General features: G+C 40.4%; 2 protein-coding genes across 2 annotated transcripts; one reads left to right on the top strand and one right to left on the bottom strand.

Moving 5' to 3' along the window:
* Nucleotides 1–14146: 14146 nt before the first annotated feature.
* Nucleotides 14147–15977, top strand: LOC115137700 (SLAM family member 5-like). Its single transcript, XM_029674028.2, has 3 exons — nucleotides 14147–14538; nucleotides 14715–15011; nucleotides 15099–15977. Exons 1-3 carry the CDS (start codon nucleotides 14196–14198, stop codon nucleotides 15227–15229), a joined length of 771 nt encoding a protein of 256 aa, XP_029529888.1. The 5' UTR covers nucleotides 14147–14195; the 3' UTR covers nucleotides 15230–15977.
* Nucleotides 15978–16538: 561 nt separating this feature from the next.
* On the bottom strand, nucleotides 16539–23271 carry LOC115137279 (hepatic and glial cell adhesion molecule-like). Its single transcript, XM_029673500.2, has 5 exons — nucleotides 23182–23271; nucleotides 21924–22256; nucleotides 19273–19572; nucleotides 18862–18963; nucleotides 16539–18748 (listed from the first exon to the last, which is right to left on the bottom strand). The coding sequence occupies exons 1-5, from the start codon at nucleotides 23225–23227 to the stop codon at nucleotides 18696–18698; spliced, it is 834 nt and encodes a 277-aa protein (XP_029529360.1). The 5' UTR covers nucleotides 23228–23271; the 3' UTR covers nucleotides 16539–18695.

The following is a 23271-nucleotide window of genomic DNA, read 5'->3' as shown; positions in this document are numbered from 1 at the left end:
AAAAAAGAACAGAACAGGGAGGGAAGGAAGGAAGGTGGGTGGGGGTAAAACACGGTGAGACAGACGTTTGTGAGGCTGCAGAGGAGTGAGAGATGGTTCAGATAAATCACAAAAAAAATCTGATTAAAAATACTATCAGAGAGGGAGACAAAATGTGTATGATTTGAATTTTGTTTTATCAGCCAGGTGAAAAGATGGTGGGGAAAATAAGTGGGTGAACTGACCCTAGATTATTGGTTTGATTAAAAAAAGATGATTGGTTTAATTCAGTGGTGTAAAGTACTTAAGTATAAATACTTTAAAGTACTACTTAAGTAGTTTTTGGGGGTATCTTTACTTTACTATTTATATTTTTGATTACTTTTATTTAATTCCTAAAGAAAATAATATTATTTGTACTCCATACATTTTCCCTGAAACCCAAAAGTACTCGTTACATGTTGAATGCTTAGCAGGACAGGAAAATAGTCCAATTCACGCACTGAACAAGAGAACACATGGTCATCCCTGCTGCCTCTGGTATGGCAGACTCACGAAAGACAATCGTTTGTAATTGATGTCTTCTTAGTGTTGGAGTGTGCCCCTGGCTGTCTTTACATAATAAAAAAACTGAAAAGGGTGCCGTCTGCTTTGCTTACAGTTTTTCTCAATTGCTAAAACACTAAAACCCATTGGCTGATCTAAGTTCTCAGTTGCCTGGACTCATTTAGCTAATTATGCAGTCTGTTGTCAATACCTTAAACCATTTCACATGGTAAAACACAATTTGCAGATCTCACTTAGACTTTTCAGCAAAACTCTAACCACATTCTCATTCTCAAAAACACATTCTGCACTCGAATGCACATGTCATCCATACTGGTAAACACTGATGTCATTGATTGAACACAACCACTCAAAATTGATTTAACCAGTGCAGCCAGTGCAGCAAACAGGTTGTTGAAGGTGGGAAGGAGAATGTCTGAGAATGCATAGAATAAACAATGTGCGTGGGTGAGGAGGAGGAGGAGGGCAAGAAAGAGGAAGACAAAGAGTGGAAATATTTGATGAAATTCGAGCAACAGTTATAGACCACGTTCTTGTCCATGGGACTGACAATGAGGGAAGCAGGACTTAGAGTGCAACCCAATTTGAGCTGATTTTCTGTGTCCACCATAGTAAGGACATTCAGAGAAGAGAACAGGTACAGTATACTACTGTATTTTTGTAATTGCAAATTTACTGTACTACACTATATGCAGCTGTTTCAATAGACATTTGTAAAGTTAATCACTGTATGTATTGTACTGCATGAATATGTTTTGTAACTGCACAACTACGTTTTGTAGAATTGCAAGGCTGCCACATGCAGGTGGAAGGACAGCTATATTCACTTGGGAGCAAGAGGCCATTATAGTTGGCATGGTCCTTCAAGATAATGCAATATGACGCAGAGAAATCCAGGAATGAGTGATACGAGACAACACACACTTCCAGGGAATCGACAGAGTGAGCATTTCCACAATTGACTGTGTCCTCCATCGTAACAGGATGCGAATGAAACAAGTATACAGAGTACCTTTTGAGCGCAACTCACCAAGAATGAAAGAACTGTGAGCTCTGTATGTACAAGTAAGTGTACATTCAGAAACTTTACTGTAATCAGATTGTCTACAGTACTAACACATACTATGTAAATGACATTACTCTTCAGTACATACAATGTATGTGAATCAGAAGCCTAATTGTACTCTACAGTATAGCACTGTCTCTGTACGACTTACAAAATTCTACATACAGTATATTGTATTTCTACACAGATATTATTTGACTTGGAATCCTTGGACAGACCCTATGAGTTCATCTTTGTCGATGAAGCAGGCCTCAAACTAACAAAGAGGAGAAGGAGTGGCCGAAACATGATTGGACAGTGGGCCATTGTTGAAGTCCCTGGTCAACGACGTGGCAATGTCACAATCTGTGCTGCTATCAGCAACCATGGTGTTCTACATCACCATGTTACACTCGGGCCATATACAGTGGGGCAAAAAAGTATTTAGTCAGCCACCAATTGTGCAAGTTCTCCCACTTAAAAAGATGAGAGGCCTGTAATTTTCATCATAGGTACACTTCAACTATGACAGACAAAATGAGAAATCACATTGTAGGATTTTTTATGAATTTATTTGCAAATTATGGTGGAAAATAAGTATTTGGTCACCTACAAACAAGCAAGATTTCTGGCTCTCACAGACCTGTAACTTCTTCTTTAAGAGGCTCCTCTGTCCTCCACTCGTTACCTGTATTAATGGCACCTGTTTGAACTTGTTATCAGTATAAAAGACACCTGTCCACAACCTCAAAAAGGCACACTTCAAACTCCACTATGGTCAACACCAAAGAGCTGTCAAAGGACACCAGAAACAAAATTGGAGACCTGCACCAGGCTGGGAAGACTGAATCTGCAATAGGTAAGCAGCTTGGTTTGAAGAAATCAACTGTGGGAGCAATTATTAGGAAATGGAAGACATACAAGACCACTGATAATCTCCCTCGATCTGGGGCTCCACACAAGATCTCACCCCGTGGGGTCAAAATGATCACAAGAACGGTGAGCAAAAATCCCAGAACCACACGGGGGGACCTAGTGAATGACCTGCAGAGAGCTGGGACCAAAGTAACAGCCTACCATCAGTAACACACTACGCCGCCAAGGACTCAAATCCTGCAGTGCCAGACGTGTCCCCCTGCTTAAGCCAGTACATGGCCAGGCCCGTCTGAAGTTTGCTAGAGAGCATTTGGATGATCCAGAAGAAGATTGGGAGAATGTCATATGGTCAGATGAAACCAAAATAGAACTTTTTGGTAAAAACTCAACTCGTCGTGTTTGGAGGACAAAGAATGCTGAGTTGCCTCCAAAGAACACCATACCTACTGTGAAGCATGGAGGTGGAAACATCATGCTTTGGGGCTGTTTTTCTGCAAAGGGACCAGGATGACTGAGCCGTGTAAAGGAAAGAATGAATGGGGCCATGTATCGTGAGATTTTGAGTGAAAACCTCCTTCCATCAGCAAGGGCATTGAAGATAAAACGTGGCTGGGACTTTCAGCATGACAATGATCCCAAACACACCGCCCGGGCAACGAAGGAGTGGCTTCGTAAGAAGCATTTCAAGGTCCTGGAGTGGCCTAGCCAGTCTCCAAATCTCAACCCCATAGAAAATCTTTGGAGGGAGTTGAAAGTCCGTGTTGCCCAGCAACAGCCCCAAAACATCACTGCTCTAGAGGAGATCTGCATGGAGGAATGGGCCAAAATACCAGCAACAGTGTGTGAAAACCTTGTGAAGACTTATAGAAAACGTTTGACCTCTGTCATTGCCAACAAAGGGTATATAACAAAGTATTGATCAACTTTTGTAGGTGACCAAATACCTCTTTTCCACCATAATTTGCAAATAAATAAATTAAAAATCATACAATGTGATTTTCTGGATTTTTTTCTCATTTTGTCTGTCATAGTTGAAGTGTACCTATGATGAAAATTACAGGCCTCTCTCATCTTTTTAAGTGGGAGAACTTGCACAATTGGTGGCTGACTAAATACTTTTTTGCCCCACTGTAACACCCAGCACCTTCTAAGATGTATTGCCAATCTAAGAGATTTTATTTGAGCAGCAGGTTCAAGAGCAGCAGGGTCAATAGCTAAATGAGAATCCCATTCCCACCTATGTGATAGTGTGGGACAATGTCAGTTTCCACCGAGCTGCTCAGGTAAGGGAATGGTTTAACATAAATGGGCAGTTTATGAACTTGTACCTCCCTCCATACTCGCCTTTCCTGAATCCGATTGAGGAGTGTTTCTCCTATTGGAGATAGAAAGTGTATGATAGACAACCCTACACCAGAGTAAATCTGCTGCAAGCCATGGATTTAGCCTGTGGTGATATAGGTGAGGAATCATGTCAGGGCTGGATACGGCACACAAGAGGCTGCTTCCCCGGTTGCCTCAGGAGGGACAATATTGCTTGTGATGTCGACGTGCTCTGGCCTGACCCAGCCCAAAGACAAGAAGAAGCACATTGATCACATGTTTACTCCTTTGATTTTTGTCCCTTTTAGTATTGTATACTGTAGTACAGTGCATTGTAGGCTGCATACTGTACAATGGACAAATTGTATGGCCCTGAACATTGTGCTTTCCATTTATTAACAGTACTGACTGCTCAATAGATTGTGACTGGTTGCAGGTTCATATCAACAAAGAACAAGAATTACAGTATCACAGAGACAAAGGACAAGTTTGTGAGATGCAGGGTACAGTACTGTAAAAATAGGGGTAATTTCTGATCAATTTTGAGCTACTTTGATAAAGCATGTTTTCGTTCATCAAAAGACAATGACGGAAAAATATGAATATTTTCTTTTGATTGAAAATGTACTTCTCCCTGACAATTGTATGTTTTGAACAATGTGTTTTTCGGGATATTGTTTACTGACTTCTTGAGAGTGTATATCATTTTGATCACTTTGTTTATGATTTGAGAGCAGTGTTTGATTTTGAACACAGGTAAAACTGTTTTGAGGCGAACGTTTCATTTTGCGAGGGGAGTCAAGAGGTTATGCAAATAAGTGCTTGAAGATGAGGTTTTGTGGTGAATGTTTTCAGGAAATGGAGCAAGGGTTCAGAAATGGTGTTTTAGCAATTGAGAAAAACTGTAATATAAGGAATTTGGAATGATTTTGACACTTAGGTATATTTTAGGAATTCCATTTACTGTTGATAGTTAAGTATATTTAGAACCAAATACTTTTAGACTTTTACTCAAGTAGTATTTGACTGGGTGGCTTTCACTTTTACTTGAGTAACTTCCTGTTATTAAAGGTATCTGTACGTTTTCTCAAGTATGACAATTGGGTACTTTTTCCACCACTGTTTCATTTCCGAATGGGATCTTTGACCTTGTGGTAATGTGGTGGCGAGAGGAGAGTGAGTGTGAAGATCATTCACTGTTTTATTATGACACAATGGGAGCACAGCTAAGTTTTTTTATTTTATTTTTTATTTATTTTTTATTTCACCTTTATTTAACCAGGTAGGCTAGTTGAGAACAAGTTCTCATTTGCAACTGCGACCTGGCCAAGATAAAGCATAGCAGTGTGAACAGACAACACAGAGTTACACATGGAGTAAACAATTAACAAGTCAATAACACAGTAGGAAAAAAATGGGCAGTCTATATACAATGTGTGCAAAAGGCATGAGGTAGGCGAATAATACAATTTTGCAGATTAACACTGGGGTGATAAATGATCAGATGGTCATGTACAGGTAGAGATATTGGTGTGCAAAAGAGCAGAAAAGTAAATAATAAAATAAAAAATAAAAAACAGTATAAAAACAGTATGGGAATGAGGTAGGTGAAAATGGGTGGGCTATTTACCAATAGACTATGTACAGCTGCAGCGATCGGTTAGCTGCTCGGATAGCTGATGTTTGAAGTTGGTGAGGGAGATAAAAGTCTCCAACTTCAGCGATTTTTGCAGTTCGTTCCAGTCACAGGCAGCAGAGTACTGGAACGAAAGTGAATCATAAATGCTATAATAGGACAGTACACGTTCAACGTTTCTGACAAGAGGAAAAGCAGTGAACAGTTGTTTCACTGCTCATTGCTGTGTCACAGTGCTTCACACTCTGCAGTCCAGCTACCACCTGGTGGCATCCTGGCTGATGACATTGCAGACGCTTGCCAGCTAACCACGTCACGTGTTATAGCTATCTGATGCCCGACTGTGCAGTCGATTTAAAGTGGCACGCAACAATTAGTTGATGCAATGCAACGTCTTTAAGAACTCGACCTACATCATAATGAACAGAGAGATTGTAGATGAATAGACTCCGCCTCTCCTATGTTTGTGGGGACAGACAAAGTGATCGAAAATCAAAAACAGAAATAAGTCTAGTTACGACCAGATAGACTTTGGACTGACTGAGGAGATGGCACGATACTTGATACTTATTCTCGTGCTTTGCTTGCTGGCTGGTAAACTGAAAAGGGATTTTTGAACAGGTGTCTCACAAGAGTATTCTGTTGTATTCTGGTTTCTAGGGTTATTTGATTTCTGATTATGCTTCAAAGTATTAAAATGTGTTGTAAAATATCAATTCAAGAGAAGATTAGTGGTAGAAATCAAGAAGAGAGAATTTGAGCTTTAAAGCCACATGATACAGATGAGAGAGAATAAAGTAGACGGCACGGGTCAAAATTTTGATTTATGTCCGGATGATGCGTACATGCCCAAATATGGGCATCCGGCCAGGACATCCTGTTCCTGTTGTCACGTGTTAGAGGGTGTGTTATTTTTCAAGCTTTCAACAACAATAAAACAAACATCTAAATAATGTTTCTCGGCTTAACACACTCTTGAGTTTCCTATTTTGTTCTCTTTATTTGCACATGCACAGAGCTTCCAAGTGGCTCCAGCCTATGGATGCTCTGTGCATGTACACCATGGGGGTTTTGAAAGAGGTAGATTAGAACCCCAAAGTAATAGGGGTAAGAAAAGATCACAAAGTTAATTTCAGATTCAGGTTTAGGGGGTAACAACTTAAGGGAAACCACTTTTCACACTATGTACAGACATAGAGAGCCAACGCATAAAGGTGTAACAGGGATGAATGTACAACAGTAGTCTTCTATAACAAGCAATACGTGTTGAATATGTTTTACATACATCCAGGACTATACGGCTTCACAAACTCCTTTTTAAAGGTTATGTAAGTAAACTGTAACAGGCCTCATTCAGCAGTCTAGAGATGAACCTAGAGACACCAAAAAACATCAATGTTTAGAGCAGCTAGGTGTTTATTCCCCAATGTAAGGGGGGCAAAGAGCAGATTTACCTAACTCTGTGCAGAACATAGTAATTTCCAGAGTTAGCAATCCCTGAAGGGGATCAAATGAGAGCTGCTCTCCAGGGTGGGGGCTGTCACAGTCAATCATGACAGACTCTTTTAAAAAGGCCCTTACTTATGACTTAAACAAAATAATTTTCTACCCAGCTTATTAATTAATGCTGTGGGATAAATCAGGTGTTTCTTGGTGGTCTTAAACAAATCTACAGTGAAACAAAAGTGTACACTTTACACACATGTTTGTGGACTTTTTAAAAAAGACCGCAGTAACATGACAGATATAGTAGAGGTGCTACAAAAAAAAATATTCGTTCGTATGTATTTTCCAAAGCCTGTCTGGATGTGAACGACATTGTGCCAGGAAAACGTACGGAGCTGGGGCTTGTGTGGGATATCCTACGAGCAAGAGAGGATGTCTTGACCACGGGGTGGAATTGGAAACGGCAGGATGTCAGGGTTAAACCTATAACCAGGCCCTTTATCTGCAATAAATGAACAGTAAAAATGTTTAATTAATTATAACATGTTTTAAACTGTATGTACTAAAAGCTGAAAAATACTGAACTTCCCCTTTAAGTGGCAATGATTTTAGTAGCCCAGCAAAATCGAATGAACATTTAGAAAACACATCCTGTCCCTGCTCTATGTAGACTTAGCTCTTCATGCATGGTCTGGGCTCTGGCCCCTGATGCAAGAACTCTGGTTTGACCCATTTCAGGTGAGTAACTGTTGTTTCGCTGTGTCCCAGATCTGAAGAGTTCTGTTCAGACTGAGGTGAAGGATGTGAGACGAGGAGTGTGAGAGACAGTCACTCTACACACTGGACGTACCAAACTACACAGAGGCGATCACATACTATGGGCATATGGTCCAGTCAGTCCAGAAAAAAAGAATAGCTCAGCTGAGCATAGGTGTGAACAGAACATACAGAAGTTCAGAGACAGACTGCAGATGGATACTCAGACTGGATCTCTCACCATCAACGACTGTGGACTTAATAAGCTACATATCATCAGCGAGGAGATCTCATTCCAGAGTTTCAATCTAAATGTCTATAGTGAGTGTGTCTCTACCAGTGTGTGCCCTGTATGCCGATGCATTTTTTTATGTGTCGATGTACTTAAATAACATGTTATTCATTCTGGTTTCCCAGCTCCGGTGTCTACTCCTCACATCAGGAACCTCGCCGTTTACCAGTCAGTCCATCGAAGTAAGAGCTCGGAGAGAGGTGACCCTGTTCTGGTAGAGAGGAGAGACTGACTAAGGCTAGCTTCCCCGAACTCTCCTCCGCCAACCTGTCTCTCCCTCTGAAGATAAAGCTACAGGACAAAGATATCTTCACCTGTGTGGCTGCCAACCCAGTCAACAACCAGACAACCAAACTCAACATTGAGGAGCACTGTCCTCAGTATGTAGGTATGACAATAATCCATGATGGGATATTCATTTTAAGAAGCAGCTATTTGAACACGTCTGCCCTAGTTGTAGTAACTCCTCTCTCTCTCTCTTTCTCTCTGTCCGTTTGTCTGTCTGTCTCTCAGATTCCTGTGCCTGGTGCATCAGCCTGACTGAGTTGGTGGTGCGATTGGTTCTGTCGGCTCTGGTGGGTGTGGCCATGACTGTTTTGCTGATTCATTACTTCAGACAAAAAAGAGACTCTCAGGCTCAGCCCTGACTGTCTCATCACATGCCCCAGTACCACTTCTGTGTAGTGCCGCACAACATGTTACTTGGGGAGATTCTATTCAATTCTATTCTACCATTCTGTTCTGATTTGTTCAGTCCTATCCGACTTCTCGATCACCCAACGTGTTTTTGGTTCAGTCACTCTCACAGCTTTGTCAGGATTCAGAAGACTTTTAAAAAGCCTACGCTTCTGAAGTAAATATGCAATGTCATGTCACTGCTTTCATTGTAAATAACACATGTATGTAGATTGATGCTTCTTTTGCAAAAAAATCTGCTGCATTGTTAATGATCTTAATTCACAAACATCAATGCTTATGCGTGAGACTCATCCAATGCAGACCTGTCATTGTCTTACTGTAAAGGACATAATTTATAATAAAACATTGATCTGGAATGTGTCAGCATCGTTCATATTCTCTGAATTCACCTCAGGTAGTAGAGGTGCAAAATAACTTATTTCTACATAATTAACTAATTCAGGGTGGAACATATTTATTATAATGATTATGATGATGGACAATATTTACACAGTATGTGTGAATTCGCCTTTATTTTGGTAGACAGAGACAGCCATGAATATAACTCCTGAATACTCCTTTACTTTGTACAATGCCGCCACCCAGTGGATATTATTGTTGAGATCACAAATTCAACAAACTGTTACAGATGAAACAGCATCGACTCATGAGCACAGACAGGCCAGTGTTACTGATGGTCAAAGACCACCAAGGTGTCCCTGAAGTCCCTTTTCTGTCCAACAAGTCATTAAAACGTACCCCTATTTCAGACCCAATGTCTTATGAAGGCCAGGGTAGCATATATATATATTTTTAATCTTCATTTTTATTTATTTATTTATTTCACCTTTATTTAACCAGGTAGGCTAGTTGAGAACAAGTTCTCATTTGCAACTGCGACCTGGCCAAGATAAAGCATAGCAGTGTGAACAGACAACACAGAGTTACACATGGAGTAAACAATTAACAAGTCAATAACACAGTAGAAAAAAAAAATGGGCAGTCTATATACAATGTGTGCAAAAGGCATGAGGAGGTAGGCGAATAATACAATTTTGCAGATTAACACTGGGGTGATAAATGATCAGATGGTCATGTACAGGTAGAGATATTGGTGTGCAAAAGAGCAGAAAAGTAAATAAATAAATAAATAAAAACAGTATAAAAACAGTATGGGAATGAGGTAGGTGAAAATGGGTGGGCTATTTACCAATAGACTATGTACAGCTGCAGCGATCGGTTAGCTGCTCGGATAGCTGATGTTTGAAGTTGGTGAGGGAGATAAAAGTCTCCAACTTCAGCGATTTTTGCAGTTCGTTCCAGTCACAGGCAGCAGAGTACTGGAACGAAAGGCGGCCAAATGAGGTGTTGGCTTTAGGGATGATCAGTGAGATACACCTGCTGGAGCGTGTGCTACGGATGGGTGTTGCCATCGTGACCAGTGAACTGAGATAAGGCGGAGCTTTACCTAGCATGGACTTGTAGATGACCTGGAGCCAGTGGGTCTGGCGACGAATATGTAGCGAGGGCCAGCCGACTAGAGCATACAAGTCGCAGTGGTGGGTGGTATAAGGTGCTTTGGTGACAAAACGGATGGCACTATGATAGACTGCATCCAGTTTGCTGAGTAGAGTGTTGGAAGCCATTTTGTAGATGACATCGCCGAAATCGAGGATCGGTAGGATAGTCAGTTTTACTAGGGTAAGCTTGGCGGCGTGAGTGAAGGAGGCTTTGTTGCGGAATAGAAAGCCGACTCTTGATTTGATTTTCGATTGGAGATGTTTGATGTGAGTCTGGAAGGAGAGTTTGCAGTCTAGCCAGACACCTAGGTACTTATAGATGTCCACATATTCAAGGTCGGAACCATCCAGGGTGGTGATGCTAGTCGGGCATGCGGGTGCAGGCAGCGATCGGTTGAAAAGCATGCATTTGGTTTTACTCGCGTTTAAGAGCAGTTGGAGGACACGGAAGGAGTGCTGTATGGCATTGAAGCTCGTTTGGAGGTTAGATAGCACAGTGTCCAATGACGGGCCGAAAGTATATAGAATGGTGTCGTCTGCGTAGAGGTGGATCAGGGAATCGCCCGCAGCAAGAGCAACATCATTGATATATACAGAGAAAAGAGTCAGCCTGAGAATTGAACCCTGTGGCACCCCCATAGAGACTGCCAGAGGACCGGACAGCATGCCCTCCGATTTGACACACTGAACTCTGTCTGCAAAGTAATTGGTGAACCAGGCAAGGCAGTCATCCGAGAAACCGAGGCTATTGAGTCTGCCGATAAGAATATGGTGATTGACAGAGTCGAAAGCCTTGGCGAGGTCGATGAAGACGGCTGCACAGTACTGTCTTTTATCGATGGCGGTTATGATATTGTTTAGTACCTTGAGCGTGGCTGAGGTGCACCCGTGACCGGCTCGAAAACCAGATTGCACAGCGGAGAAGGTACGGTGGGATTCGAGATGGTCAGTGACCTGTTTGTTGACTTGGCTTTCGAAGACCTTAGATAGGCAGGGCAGGATGGATATAGGTCTATAGCAGTTTGGGTCCAGGGTGTCTCCCCTTTGAAGAGGGGGATGACTGCGGCAGCTTTCCAATCCTTGGGGATCTCAGACGATATGAAAGAGAGGTTGAACAGGCTGGTAATAGGGGTTGCGACAATGGCGGCAGATAGTTTCAGAAATAGAGGGTCCAGATTGTCAAGCCCAGCTGATTTGTACGGGTCTAGGTTTTGCAGCTCTTTCAGAACATCTGCTATCTGGATTTGGGTAAAGGAGAACCTGGAGAGGCTTGGGCGAGGAGCTGCGGGGGGGCGGAGCTGTTGGCCGAGGTTGGAGTAGCCAGGCGGAAGGCATGGCCAGCCGTTGAGAAGTGCTTATTGAAGCTTTCGATAATCGTGGATTTATCGGTGGAGACCGTGTTACCTAGCCTCAGTGCAGTGGGCAGCTGGGAGGAGGTGCTCTTGTTCTCCATGGACTTCACAGTGTCCCAGAACTTTTTGGAGTTGGAGCTACAGGATGCAAACTTCTGCCTGAAGAAGCTGGCCTTAGCTTTCCTGACTGACTGCGTGTATTGGTTCCTGACTTCCCTGAACAGTTGCATATCACGGGGGCTATTCGATGCTATTGCAGTCCGCCACAGGATGTTTTTGTTCTGGTCGAGGGCAGTCAGGTCTGGAGTGAACCAAGGGCTGTATCTGTTCTTGGTTCTGCATTTTTTGAACGGAGCATGCTTATCTAAAATGGTGAGGAAGTTACTTTTAAAGAATGACCAGGCATCCTCAACTGACGGGATGAGGTCAATGTCCTTCCAGGATGACGTCTATGAGGGTGCCCTTGTTTACAGAGTTAGGGTTGTACCTGGTGGGTTCCTTGATGATTTGAGTGAGATTGAGGGCATCTAGCTTACATTGTAGGCCTGCCGGGGTGTTAAGCATATCCCAGTTTAGGTCACCTAACAGAACAAACTCTGAAGCTAGATGGGGGGCGATCAATTCACAAATGGTGTCCAGGGCACAGCTGGGAGCTGAGGGTGGCCGGTAAGCAGGCGGCAACAGTGAGAGACTTATTTCTGGAGAGGGTAATTTTCAAAATTAGTAACTAACCTGAACAACAGTATACAAGGCATATTGACATCTGAGAGATTTAACTAGGCAAGTCAGTTAATAGGGGGCAGTAATTTTGATGTTTGGATGAAAAATGTGCCCAAATGAAACTGCCTATTTCTCAGGCCCAGAAACTAGAATATGCATATAATTGGCAGATTAGGATAGAAAACACTCTAAAGTTTCCAAAACTGTCAAAATATGGTCTGTGGGTATAACAGAACTGATATTGTAGGCGAAAACCTGAGGTAAATCCAACCAGGAAGTGCTGTTATTCTGAAACCTCTCTGTTCCACTGCATGCCTACCCTCCATTTAAAGGGATATCAACCCGATTCCTTTCCCTGTGGCTTCCACAAGGTGTGAACAGTCTTTAGACATCGTTTCAGGCTTTTATTCTGAAAAATTAGCGAGAATGATCACATCGCGTCGGTGGATAGCTAGGTGTCCCCAGATTTGTTCATGCGCGCGACACAGGAACGAGACCTTTCCTTTCTCTCTTGTATTGAAAAGGCTACCGTCCGGTTGAAAAATTATCGATTATTTATTGTAAAAACAACCTGAGGGTTGAGTATAAAAAATGTTTGACATGTCTCTATGAACTTTACGGATACTATTTGGAATTTTTGTCTGCCCGTCGTGACCTGCATGAGCCTGTGGATTACTCAACAAAACACGCCAACCAAATTTAGGTTTCTGGATATAAAAATAATCTTTATCGAACCAAATGAACACTTATTGTGTAACTGGGAGTCTCGTGATTGCAAACATCCGAAGATCATCAAAGGTAAGCGATTAATTATATTGCTTTTCTGACTTTTGTGACCAATCTACTTTGCTGCTAGCTGTTTGTAATGTTTTGTCTGCTGAGAGAGCTGTCCTCACATAAACGCTTGGTTTGCTTTCGCTGTAAAGTTTTTTTGAAATCTCACGCCAGGTGGATTAACAACAAGCTAAACTGTGTTTTGGCATATTGCGCTTGTGATTTCATGAAAATTAAATATTTTTAATAATTTAATTTGAATTTGGCACTCTGCAATTCAGCGGATGTTGACAAAAATGATCCCGCTAAAGGGATCGGTGTGTGCCAAGAGGTTTTAAGAACAAATTCTTATTTTCAATAATGGCCTAGGAACAGTGGGGTAACTGCCTTGCTCAGGGGCAGAACAACAGATTTGTAGCTTGTCAGCTCAGGGATTCGATCTTGCAACCTTTCGGTTACTAGTCCAAAGCTCAAACCACTAGGCTACCTGCCGCCCCTGTTGTACATCATCTATGCCACCCAGTGGAAACTAATACAGTAGTCATATATGAACTGAGAGATTTTAAGGTTGTAGATGAGGTGACTCCGCCTCCCCTGTGGGCATACAGGAAGTCAAAGACCACTGGAAATAGGTCTTATCAGTTTAGTTACGACCAGATAGATGTTGGACTGACTAAGAAGATGGTACGCTATTTAATACCTACTCTCTTGCTTTTCTTGGTGGCAGGTAGCTTAAATCATTTTTTAAAACAGGTTTTTACAGCTATGTTCTGTTATTTTGTTATGACGTGGATATTTGATTTAAATCAAAGTATTTAAACTATGCTTATTAGTGGTTGAAAGATATCAGTTAAAAATAATACTAAAGGTAGCAATAAGAGGGAATAAGCCTGTATCATCTAAAATGTCCTTTGTGTTCCCATTTTACTGATGCACATAATATAATACCTGAATACAACTTTAATTGGTGTGGCATTTATCCTATTGTGTACTTAAAATATGGTGTTTTTTTGATGAATCAAGAAAATGTCCACATTCATTTTTCTTTTTTTAGACAGAGCAATGGCGATTGTCTATTCAGCACTTCAAAAATATCAGTGTTGAAAATTGTAGTCAAAGCTGTTAGAATTTCCTGTCTGTTCACAAAGAGTAAGCTTGGCTCTTCCTGTGTGGTCTGGACTCAGGCCCCTGCCGTGTGAACTCTTCTTAGACTAGGTGGGTGACTTACCAAATGTGTTACTGTGTTTCAGATCTGAAGGCGGAAGTGAAGCCACTGCGAGGGAGAGAAGGGCAGACTGTCACGCTACACACGGGACTTGCCAAACTACAGAGTGACGCAAAGATATTTGGGCTATTTGGGCCAGTCCGCCCAGAGATATTCATTGTTGAGAGTCAGGCCTTCAGAGGAGAAATTATAACTGAGTACAAAGGAAGATTCCAAGGCAGACTACAGCTGGACAGAGAGACTGGATCTCTCACCGTCAGAAACCTCACCATCAACGACACTGGACTTTATCAGCTTCAAATCATCAGTGAACAGGTCACCTACCACAATTTCATTTTCACAGTCTACGGTGAGTGTGTTTTAGACCAGTTTTCAATCAATATCGAACAAGATCTGTATTCGGAGTTACATTGTTCATGGTAAATCCACAAATTCCCTTTCTTCATTGTTCATGATAAATGTGACCTTTAGTCAATGTTGTGCCCAATAATCACTGTAATAACTGTTGGTCTCCTGCTGTCCCAGCTTCAGTGCCTACTCCTAACATCAGAAACACCCCACATAATCCCTCAGTCGACAGTCGGTTGGTCAGTGGGAGCTGTTCTGTGGTGTGTTCTGTGGGGAACGGGAAAGAGGTAACCTTGTCCTGGTACAGAGGAGAGGAGAAACTGAACAATACAAGTAGTCCCCATCAGGCCGACCTGTCTCTCCCTCTGGAAATTAAAGGAAAAAACAGTGCCACCTACAGCTGTATAGCAACCAACCCGGTCAGTAACCAGACAACCATACTTAGCATTGAGGAGCACTGTCTGCAACATGCAGGTATGTCGACAATCCATAGCACACTGATATTGGATCAATTGATATGCGTAATGTGACTCTCATTGTCTGTGCGTCTCTCTCACTCAGACTCCAGTGACTGTGCCCGGTGCATCACCCCGACTGAGTTGGTGGTGCGATCAGTCCTGTCTGCCCTGGTGGCTGTGGCCACGATCGCTCTGCTGGTCCATCACTTCTGGCGGCACAGAAGAAGCCCTTAGACTCAGACCTGACTCTCTGGGGTATCACTATTTAAAAAACTGTCCATAGTTTTGCATGGACTTGAACAGTGTGATGATATTGTCATTTACATGACGTAACAAATGTCATGACATAATGAGAAGAAAAAACAAGCACCCTTACCTTTCATGAACTAACACTTGTACTTGTATTTTCTTACTAGTACTGACTTTGCTGATAGCTACATGAGGAAAATGTTTTGATTACTATGACTATGATATGTCTCTTTTAGCTACCTTAAGATAAACGCACAAACTGTAAGTCACTCTGGATAAGAGCGTCTGCCGAAATTACTCAAATGTGTTTGGAAAAGTAACTATGTACTGGAAACAGTTTTATAACAGAAGTTGTTTTCACTTGCCCACTAATGTCAATTGCTATAGCAAAAGCATAAGGATACCTGTCAAGAATACACAACTTTGTCATAACCATGAAAAGTATCATGGTGTTTGTTGGTGGACTATTTTGTTTTGTTTTAGGAAAGTGGACATTGCTCTCCTTGTCATAATGCTATCACAGTGTCATTGGTGCTTTCATCCATGGAGATCACACGTCAGACACATAACAGCACTTTAACAGTGGCCTGTTAAAATATAGTTATTCTAAGTCTTTTCAGCGGGAATTAATCTTGTCAGGTACTAACAAGGACATTGAATCAACAGTTTGTTGTATATTCAAATATGTTTAAAAAAAAAACATGATATTACATATAAATTATTAAAATAACAACATTCTCTCAGCATTTGTATTTTGTCACAATGTTAGGCTAGGTAGCTCACTGAGCAGAGCTCCTGGAGCTGTGCAGCAATAGTGCTGTTGTGACGACAACCAGGATCTTTTTGTTGCGCAATCTGCAGATTGTTATGAGTTTAAAATAGTGTCTAGTGCCTACACTCTTAGCTGAAAAAAACGATATCTAGAACCTAAAAGGGTTATTCGACTGGCCTCATAGGCAAACCCTTTGAAGAACCCTTTTTGGTTCCTTTCCATCCAGGTAGAACTCTTTTGGGTTCCATGTAGAACCCTTTCCACAGAGAGTTCTACATGAAACCCAAAAGGGTTCTAATTGGAACCCAAAAGGCTCTTTTTTTATCTGGCCCCTCACCCCTAGCACCCAGTTGGGCTGATTCAAGTTTCCCTGCTCCTCAGCACAGATAAAAAACAAACAACAAACACTTCTATAGATGCCAAATAGACGAAAGGTTTTGGTTCCATATGCATTTCCATAGATGAGATTTTTTATTTTTTTTATTTCACCTTTATTTAACCAGGTAGGCAAGTTGAGAACAAGTTCTCATTTACAATTGCGACCTGGCCAAGATAAAGCAAAGCAGTTCGACACATACAACGACACAGAGTTACACATGGAGTAAAACAAACATACAGTCAATAATACATTAAAAAAAACAAGTCTATATACAATGTGAGCAAATTAGGTGAGAAGGGAGGTAAAGGCAAAAAAGGCCATGGTGGCAAAGTAAATACAATATAGCAGAGAGATGAGAGGTTGCTGTTGTAGTTAAGTAAACAGTATCACAAAAAAGACTGTGCCTTGTAAGGGAATAACCGCACACCTCAGCAGTGTCAGAATGCAAGAGGCCTCAATATCCAAGTGATATTGATGGCAAACAATGATAAAAGGGGAAGGTAAATTCAATCCATATAAAGCCATATATAAACGTTTGATATAAAACGGTTGAAACTGTAGCTCCACATGGCACCTTCTACGGAGGCAAATGGAATGAAACAGCCAGGGACCCACCTGAATTTTGCATAATAGAAACTCTAATTTTTGTTGCAAAAAGTTTTCAGTTTCGAGGAAACGGTTTCCATCGCTAAACGTTTTGCAACAGTGTCCGACTAATGAATACACTGTCCTAATTAGAGTTCAACTTATGCTATGTTACCTATAACCCTTTATGCTACTATACTAGTGTCACGAGAATTTTTATCCCAATGTTCTAACTAAACTATTTTATAACTTTGACCAATTCCCATAAGTTTGTAAGACCCTGGTTAATGAAGAATTAGACAAAGCCCCCAGTCTGCAATAGATCAATCCTTTATTCAGAGAGTACTCTGAAGTAAAAAATGAGGACACAGTAATTTTATAACCCCTCACACACACACACACACACACACACACACACACACACACACACACACACACACACACACCATTTCTCATTATCTTCTACAAGCCTAGCCATTCCTAACAGTTACTCCCCCTTACCTAAGTTGGGGAGGCCTCTTTCCTGTTATTTGGTTTCAGAGTTATCACAAGTCGACAGTTCAGTTGGCCTTGAATGTCTCAACTCTACCCAGCTCATATTGCGAAATAGTAACACAATGGCCTAGTCACACACATTATGGAATTATGACTCTAACACATTTCATACAATTATATGATTTCAGGGTGGAATCCTTTCATCATTACTTTAAACATATCAATTCCTTTATCAACTAGCAAACCCACAGTTGGTGTCACAAAAACCATAAAATCCCACCGGACACACACCGGTTGAATCAACATTGTTTCAACGTCATTTGTAAAGTTATTGTGATGTGGAAAATACATTGGATTTGGCAAAAGTAATCAATGTTGTTTTGAGGGGAACATTTAAACCACCAGAGTACACTGAGCTTACAAAACATTATGGACACCTTCCTATTATTGATTTGCACCCCCCTCAGACCAGCCTCAATTTGTCAGGACATGGACTCCCACAAGATGTCGAAAGCATTCCACAGCAATGCTGGCCTATGTTGACTCCAATGCTTCCCACTGTTGTGTCAAGTTGACTGAATGTCCTTTGTGCGGTGGACCATTCTTCATACACATGGGAAGCTGTAGACACTCATACACAAAGTGCACTGTAGACACTGGTTTGGTACTGGAAATAATGAATATAAGGTTGAAAAGTGGTGGAATTGCCCTTTAAGGCTATCTTTAAAAAAAAAATGTAAATATTTATTCAACTGTTGGTCAATTTCTTCAACAAATTATCAGGTCTATATAATTATCAAACAATACATTAGTAATGGAAAGGAAACACAGACTCTTTGTTTAAGTATTAAAATACTCCTTTAGTAATACAATTGTAGACAGAAGTTGGTACAGTGTTATTTGCTGCATAAAACACATCCTTTGTTCATGTCAAAATGTGCATTCTGTTTTTACAGTGGCAGGGACACAGTCTAATGAGTTATTTTTCTTCAATGGGGAAGAAGATGAAATTGAGCATTGGACTTGTAACCGAAAGGTTGCAAGTTCAAATCCCCGAGCTGACAAGGTACAAATCTGTCGTTCTGCCCCTGAACAGGCAGTTAACCCACTGTTCCTATGCCGTCATTAAAAATAAGAATTTGTTCTTAACTGACTCGCCTAGTTAAATAAAGGTAAAATAAAAAATAAATAAATAAAAATGCAGGGTCTGACAGAGTAGGCTACCCAACAGAGTCCTCCTCTTCTGGACTCCCTGAGGTAGATACATAGCACCCTGTACAGTGAGCACAAAAACAATTTGCGTATTTCAACACTGCTCATACCATACAGTATCAACCATGACAGGAGTACTTTGTCTTTAGGCTACTCAAGAAGTATGTCACTGACCTTTAATATATGTCCTTTTCCAGATGCAGCATGTTACGATAAATAACGTTAGGCCTATTCCAAGGACTATCACAACGATTGTGATTCGATTAGGACCAGACTCTGTCGAAATAAAAACAGGGAACAAACTGATGAGTCCCAAAACAATATATACACTTTACCCTGTTTCTTCTCATAATTTAATTTGATAGTGCTGCTAAATTGTTCGACTTTTTTGCTTCATTTAATCAATAGCAAAAAAGAATGTAACTGAATGCTGTCTGTGTGGGCTGTTCCTGTCGATAAATATGACTGTTTTATCTGGTGTCTAACCCACAGCGCTGGAAGAATAGAAGTGACAGGGGATCCAAGTGAACTAATTAACCAGTCCAATAACAAAGAAAAATTTTCACATTACCATTAATGACATACCTACAAACTGAAGGCAGAGCGTTTCAATGTTGAGTTTGGTTGTCTGGTTGCTGACTGGGTTGGCAGCCACACAGCTGTAGATATTGTTGTCCTGTAGCTTTATCTCCAGAGGGAGAGACAGGTTGGTGGAGAGGTCAGGGCTGCTGGTCTGGTTGAGTCTCTTCTCTCCTCTGTACCAGGACAGGGTCATGTCTCTCCGGTTCTCCACAGAACACACCACTGAACAGCTCCCCTTCTCTGATGAACTGTCCAGAAAATGATCTTCAGGGATTTTTTTGAGTTGAGGAAGTGGTACTGGAGCTGGGATATTAAAATTCAAACAATGATTTAACACACATTCATGTCATTAATATTGGTCCTCTGGGTAGGAGGACAACTCTCACTAGTAACAAAATTGTGGTGAGCACATTCAGTTTTTTATTTATCACTTTGGTGCAATTTTCACAAGTATGTGGTCCATTTTCACAACTTCTAAACAGATCAAAACTGCTCAATTCAAAACTAAGCACATTCTCAATTGACAGACAAACAGTCACTTGTTCACTGCACAAAATCACTCTTTCAATTTGCATTCATATTCAAAGTATTTGCTCGTCACAAAGCAATACTTGGTGTGACGTTGACACAGTGGTAGGATTTTACAGTGAGGAGGCAACAATGCGGATCTGGTTTTTCTTGCCAGACTGAGGCTTTTAATTGAGAAAGTGAAGAATTATGCCGTTGACTGAACACAACATACAAACAAAAATAACATACAGCTCCTGCCTCCTCTGGCATAAGCTGTTGCCATTATACCCGTAGGCTACACTGAATAAACTATGAGCTCGAACGCACCCACTGTTTGACAGTCAAAACTCGTACCAGGAAATGAACAATAAACAAGGGAATCGTATAATATTAGTTTTGATATACCTCCACGTTTTAATTGTTCTATATGATCGCATTATAGTTGTAAGTTTCGATAAGTATGCCTAGGCTAAATACATGATTAGACAGAGCATTTTAGGCTACGGAGCAAAGCACAACATGAGGTTTTGCGCGCACAATCCAATTGTCTGCGTTCGACCACAAACTCTAAACATGGTTATTTTTATCTGACAGGTGATCAAAAAACAAGACATCGGATAACATGGCTAACCCCACATTATTACAAGAACATACATGTGATTCGCATAAACGGTTTCCATTCTCAATGTCTGGTTAGGCCTATTCATAATACGGCTTTAGATTCGGTGACTGGGGACATAATAACAATCGCTACAATGGTGTTGTAAAGATCAGAATTTAATTGATACACTATAAGATTATGATTTTAGCTGATGATACTGTAGCAGTTACAGTGACAAGTCACAAAAGTTTATATTGTGCAATGTTGCTTGGGGCAGAAATGGCATACAGTACACCACATCAATTCATTTTACTGTAGGCTTCTGTTTTACAATTCATGCCACAATAATCCTATATTTCACGATTTCTTCTCAGAAACTGTTTCTGTAAGTCAAAAAAAAAACTCAACATGCTCCAAAATTTAATAAAAAAATGGGAAATGTTATTTATCCTCTATTTTTAATTCTATTCAGCACTTCAAAAATATCCGTTTTGAAAATTGTATAATGTATTTTGTGCTATTAGATTAAATGTTACAATAAAATTACTAATTGGTGAGCCTGTATCATTCTCTGATATACAGTATTGGTGACTAAATCCAATGTTCATGTTATTTTCTGAAGAAAACATGATTTTTCATGAATGACTCAGGGTTGAAAGATGTTTTGACCTCAAATGAATCCTAATTCTATGGTTCTGAACATAAGGGCATTACAAGTGTTGTACCAAGAGTTTTGAAAATATACCTTACATTTGAAAAATGTGCCAAAGTGATAAAAAAAACTGCAACAACATGGCTAGAATTATAATATAGCCTATTATATAATAATAATTATTATCATGTATTATAATACTAATAATAATATAGTGCCTATAATAAGTATTTTATTGTGCTACAAAATGGGATGGATTGAATTATATATATATATTTTAAATTACCTTCAATTTACTAGGCAAGTCAGTTAAGAACAAATTCTTATTTACAATGACAGCCTACACCGGCCATACCCTGACGACGCTGCACCAATTGTGCGCAGCCCTTTGGGACTCCTAATCACGACCGGTTGTGATACAGCCTGGATGAGGTATTGAACATTTCTCTGGTCTGTGTGGTTGAATCTGTGCTTCAAATTCACTACTCAACTGAGGGACCTTCAGATGTTGTATGTAGCTATCAGGTACACAGGAAGGGGTAGTCATTCAAACATCATATTATTGTATTATTTCACACAGAGTATGTGATTTGTTAGGCCAATCTTAATCCTGAACTATTTTAGACTTGTTCTAACAAAGTGGGTTGAACATTTTATAGAGCTTTCTTTTCACTTTGACATTATGGAGTATTTTGTGTAGATTAATGACAAAACAACCCTATTGGTCTAAATCCATGTCAACCCCACTTTGTAACACAACAAAATGTGAAAAAGTCCACTGGGGGTGAATATTATAGGCACTGTGTAATGTTTTGTGTTACACCTATTACTGTAAGGTATGGGCATTGGGTCCCACTTGAAACCCTGTTATATATAAAAACCAATACTCACCATAGACAGTTAGATAGAATCTCTGAGATGTTTTGTGTGTATTGAAAATGTCTAGCTGATAAACTCCAGAGTTGTTGAGGGTGAGATTTCTGATGGTGAGAGATCCAGTTTCTCTGTCCAGCTGCAGTTTCTCTCGGAATCTTCCTTTGAATTCTGTGATGTTCTCTCCTCTGATGACCTGACTCTCAACTATTGAGGTGTTTGGAATGACTGGACCACTGGACCAAAATATCTTATCAGCCTGTAGTCCAGTTAGTCCAGTGTCTAGAGTGATAGAATGCCCCTCTCTCCCTGTCAATGTAATCACTTCAGCATTCACAGCTCCCAACAGATCTGGAATCAAACAAATAAAATATGAATGTGTTGTTCAGTAGCAAAGACAAAGGGCACAAATCATACTGTTTGTGTGTATCAAAGTTATTATAGTTTTGTTTTAATTTGCAATATTGCGCTTAAAACGGGCACGTCTTTTTATCCAAAAATGAAATACTGCCCCTAGAGGACTAAGTGGTTAAGTTTGTTTTCAGATCCAATTTACTAGTTTTTATTTAGTTTAAGTTTGATAAAAACATGTATTTTTAGGTTTAAGGTTATAGGTTAGTTTTAAATGTAGACTCAGCAAGATTACGTAGACACCACAAACTAAACTGAAGTACTGGGTCTATTGTCACAACCTAGGGCCCGGTTTCCCAAAAGCAGTGAAGTTAATCAGTAGAACCTTCATAGGAACATCTTTAAAATATCCGAGCTGTTATTCTAAAGCAATCTCTAATAGGCTAGCCTATACATTATGAAGAGACCTGCCTGTAAATTACAGCAGTAAAAAAATCGAATTAAAGTGTATTTGTCACGTGCGCCGAATACAACAGGTGTAGAGACCTTACAGTGAAATGCTTACTTACAGGTTGTAAGCAGCAGTGCAAAAAGGTATTAGGTGAACAATAGGTAATTAAAGGAATAACAACAGTAAAAAAGACAGTGAAAAATAACCGTAGCAAGGCTAATAACAGTCGCGAGGCTATATACAGGCACCGGTTAGTCGGGCTGTTTGAGATGATATGTACATGTAGATATGGTTAAAGTGACTATGAATATATGATAAACAGAGTAGCAGACGTGTAAAAGAGGGATTTGCGGGGGCACATAATGGAAATCGTACGGGTAGCCATTTGATTATCTGTTCAGGAGTCTTGTGGCTTTGGGGAGAAAAAAAAAACACAGACACGAAGAACAATTTTTATAGGAATAGCCTACTTACCGATGATGAAAAGTACTGATATTCCCAAATATTGAAGCGTTGTCATTTTATAGTTCTCTATTACTGTGACTTCATAGGTCTCTTCACGGC

Source organism: Oncorhynchus nerka, linkage group LG11, assembly GCF_034236695.1.
Source record: "Oncorhynchus nerka isolate Pitt River linkage group LG11, Oner_Uvic_2.0, whole genome shotgun sequence".
In the NCBI taxonomy this organism is placed as follows: domain Eukaryota; kingdom Metazoa; phylum Chordata; class Actinopteri; order Salmoniformes; family Salmonidae; genus Oncorhynchus; species Oncorhynchus nerka.
Note: the sequence above shows the minus strand (reverse complement) of the source record. Positions and strands in the feature narration are given on the sequence as shown.

What these genes read in the sequence shown, in the direction of transcription:
- LOC115137700 (XM_029674028.2), top strand. Translation starts at nt 14,196, where the DNA reads ATGTGTTACTGTGTTTCAGATCTGAAGGCGGAAGTGAAGCCACTGCGA. An exon ending in TTTCATTTTCACAGTCTACG is followed by an intron (nt 14,539 to 14,714) that starts GTGAGTGTGTTT and finishes CTGCTGTCCCAG; the next exon opens with CTTCAGTGCCTACTCCTAAC. An exon ending in GCACTGTCTGCAACATGCAG is followed by an intron (nt 15,012 to 15,098) that starts GTATGTCGACAA and finishes TCTCTCACTCAG; the next exon opens with ACTCCAGTGACTGTGCCCGG.
- LOC115137279 (XM_029673500.2), bottom strand. Translation starts at nt 23,227, where the DNA reads ATGACAACGCTTCAATATTTGGGAATATCAGTACTTTTCATCATCG. An exon ending in ATCAGTACTTTTCATCATCG is followed by an intron (nt 22,257 to 23,181) that starts GTAAGTAGGCTA and finishes GTTTGATTCCAG; the next exon opens with ATCTGTTGGGAGCTGTGAAT. An exon ending in GCTCTGCCTTCAGTTTGTAG is followed by an intron (nt 18,964 to 19,272) that starts GTATGTCATTAA and finishes TTATTTCGACAG; the next exon opens with AGTCTGGTCCTAATCGAATC.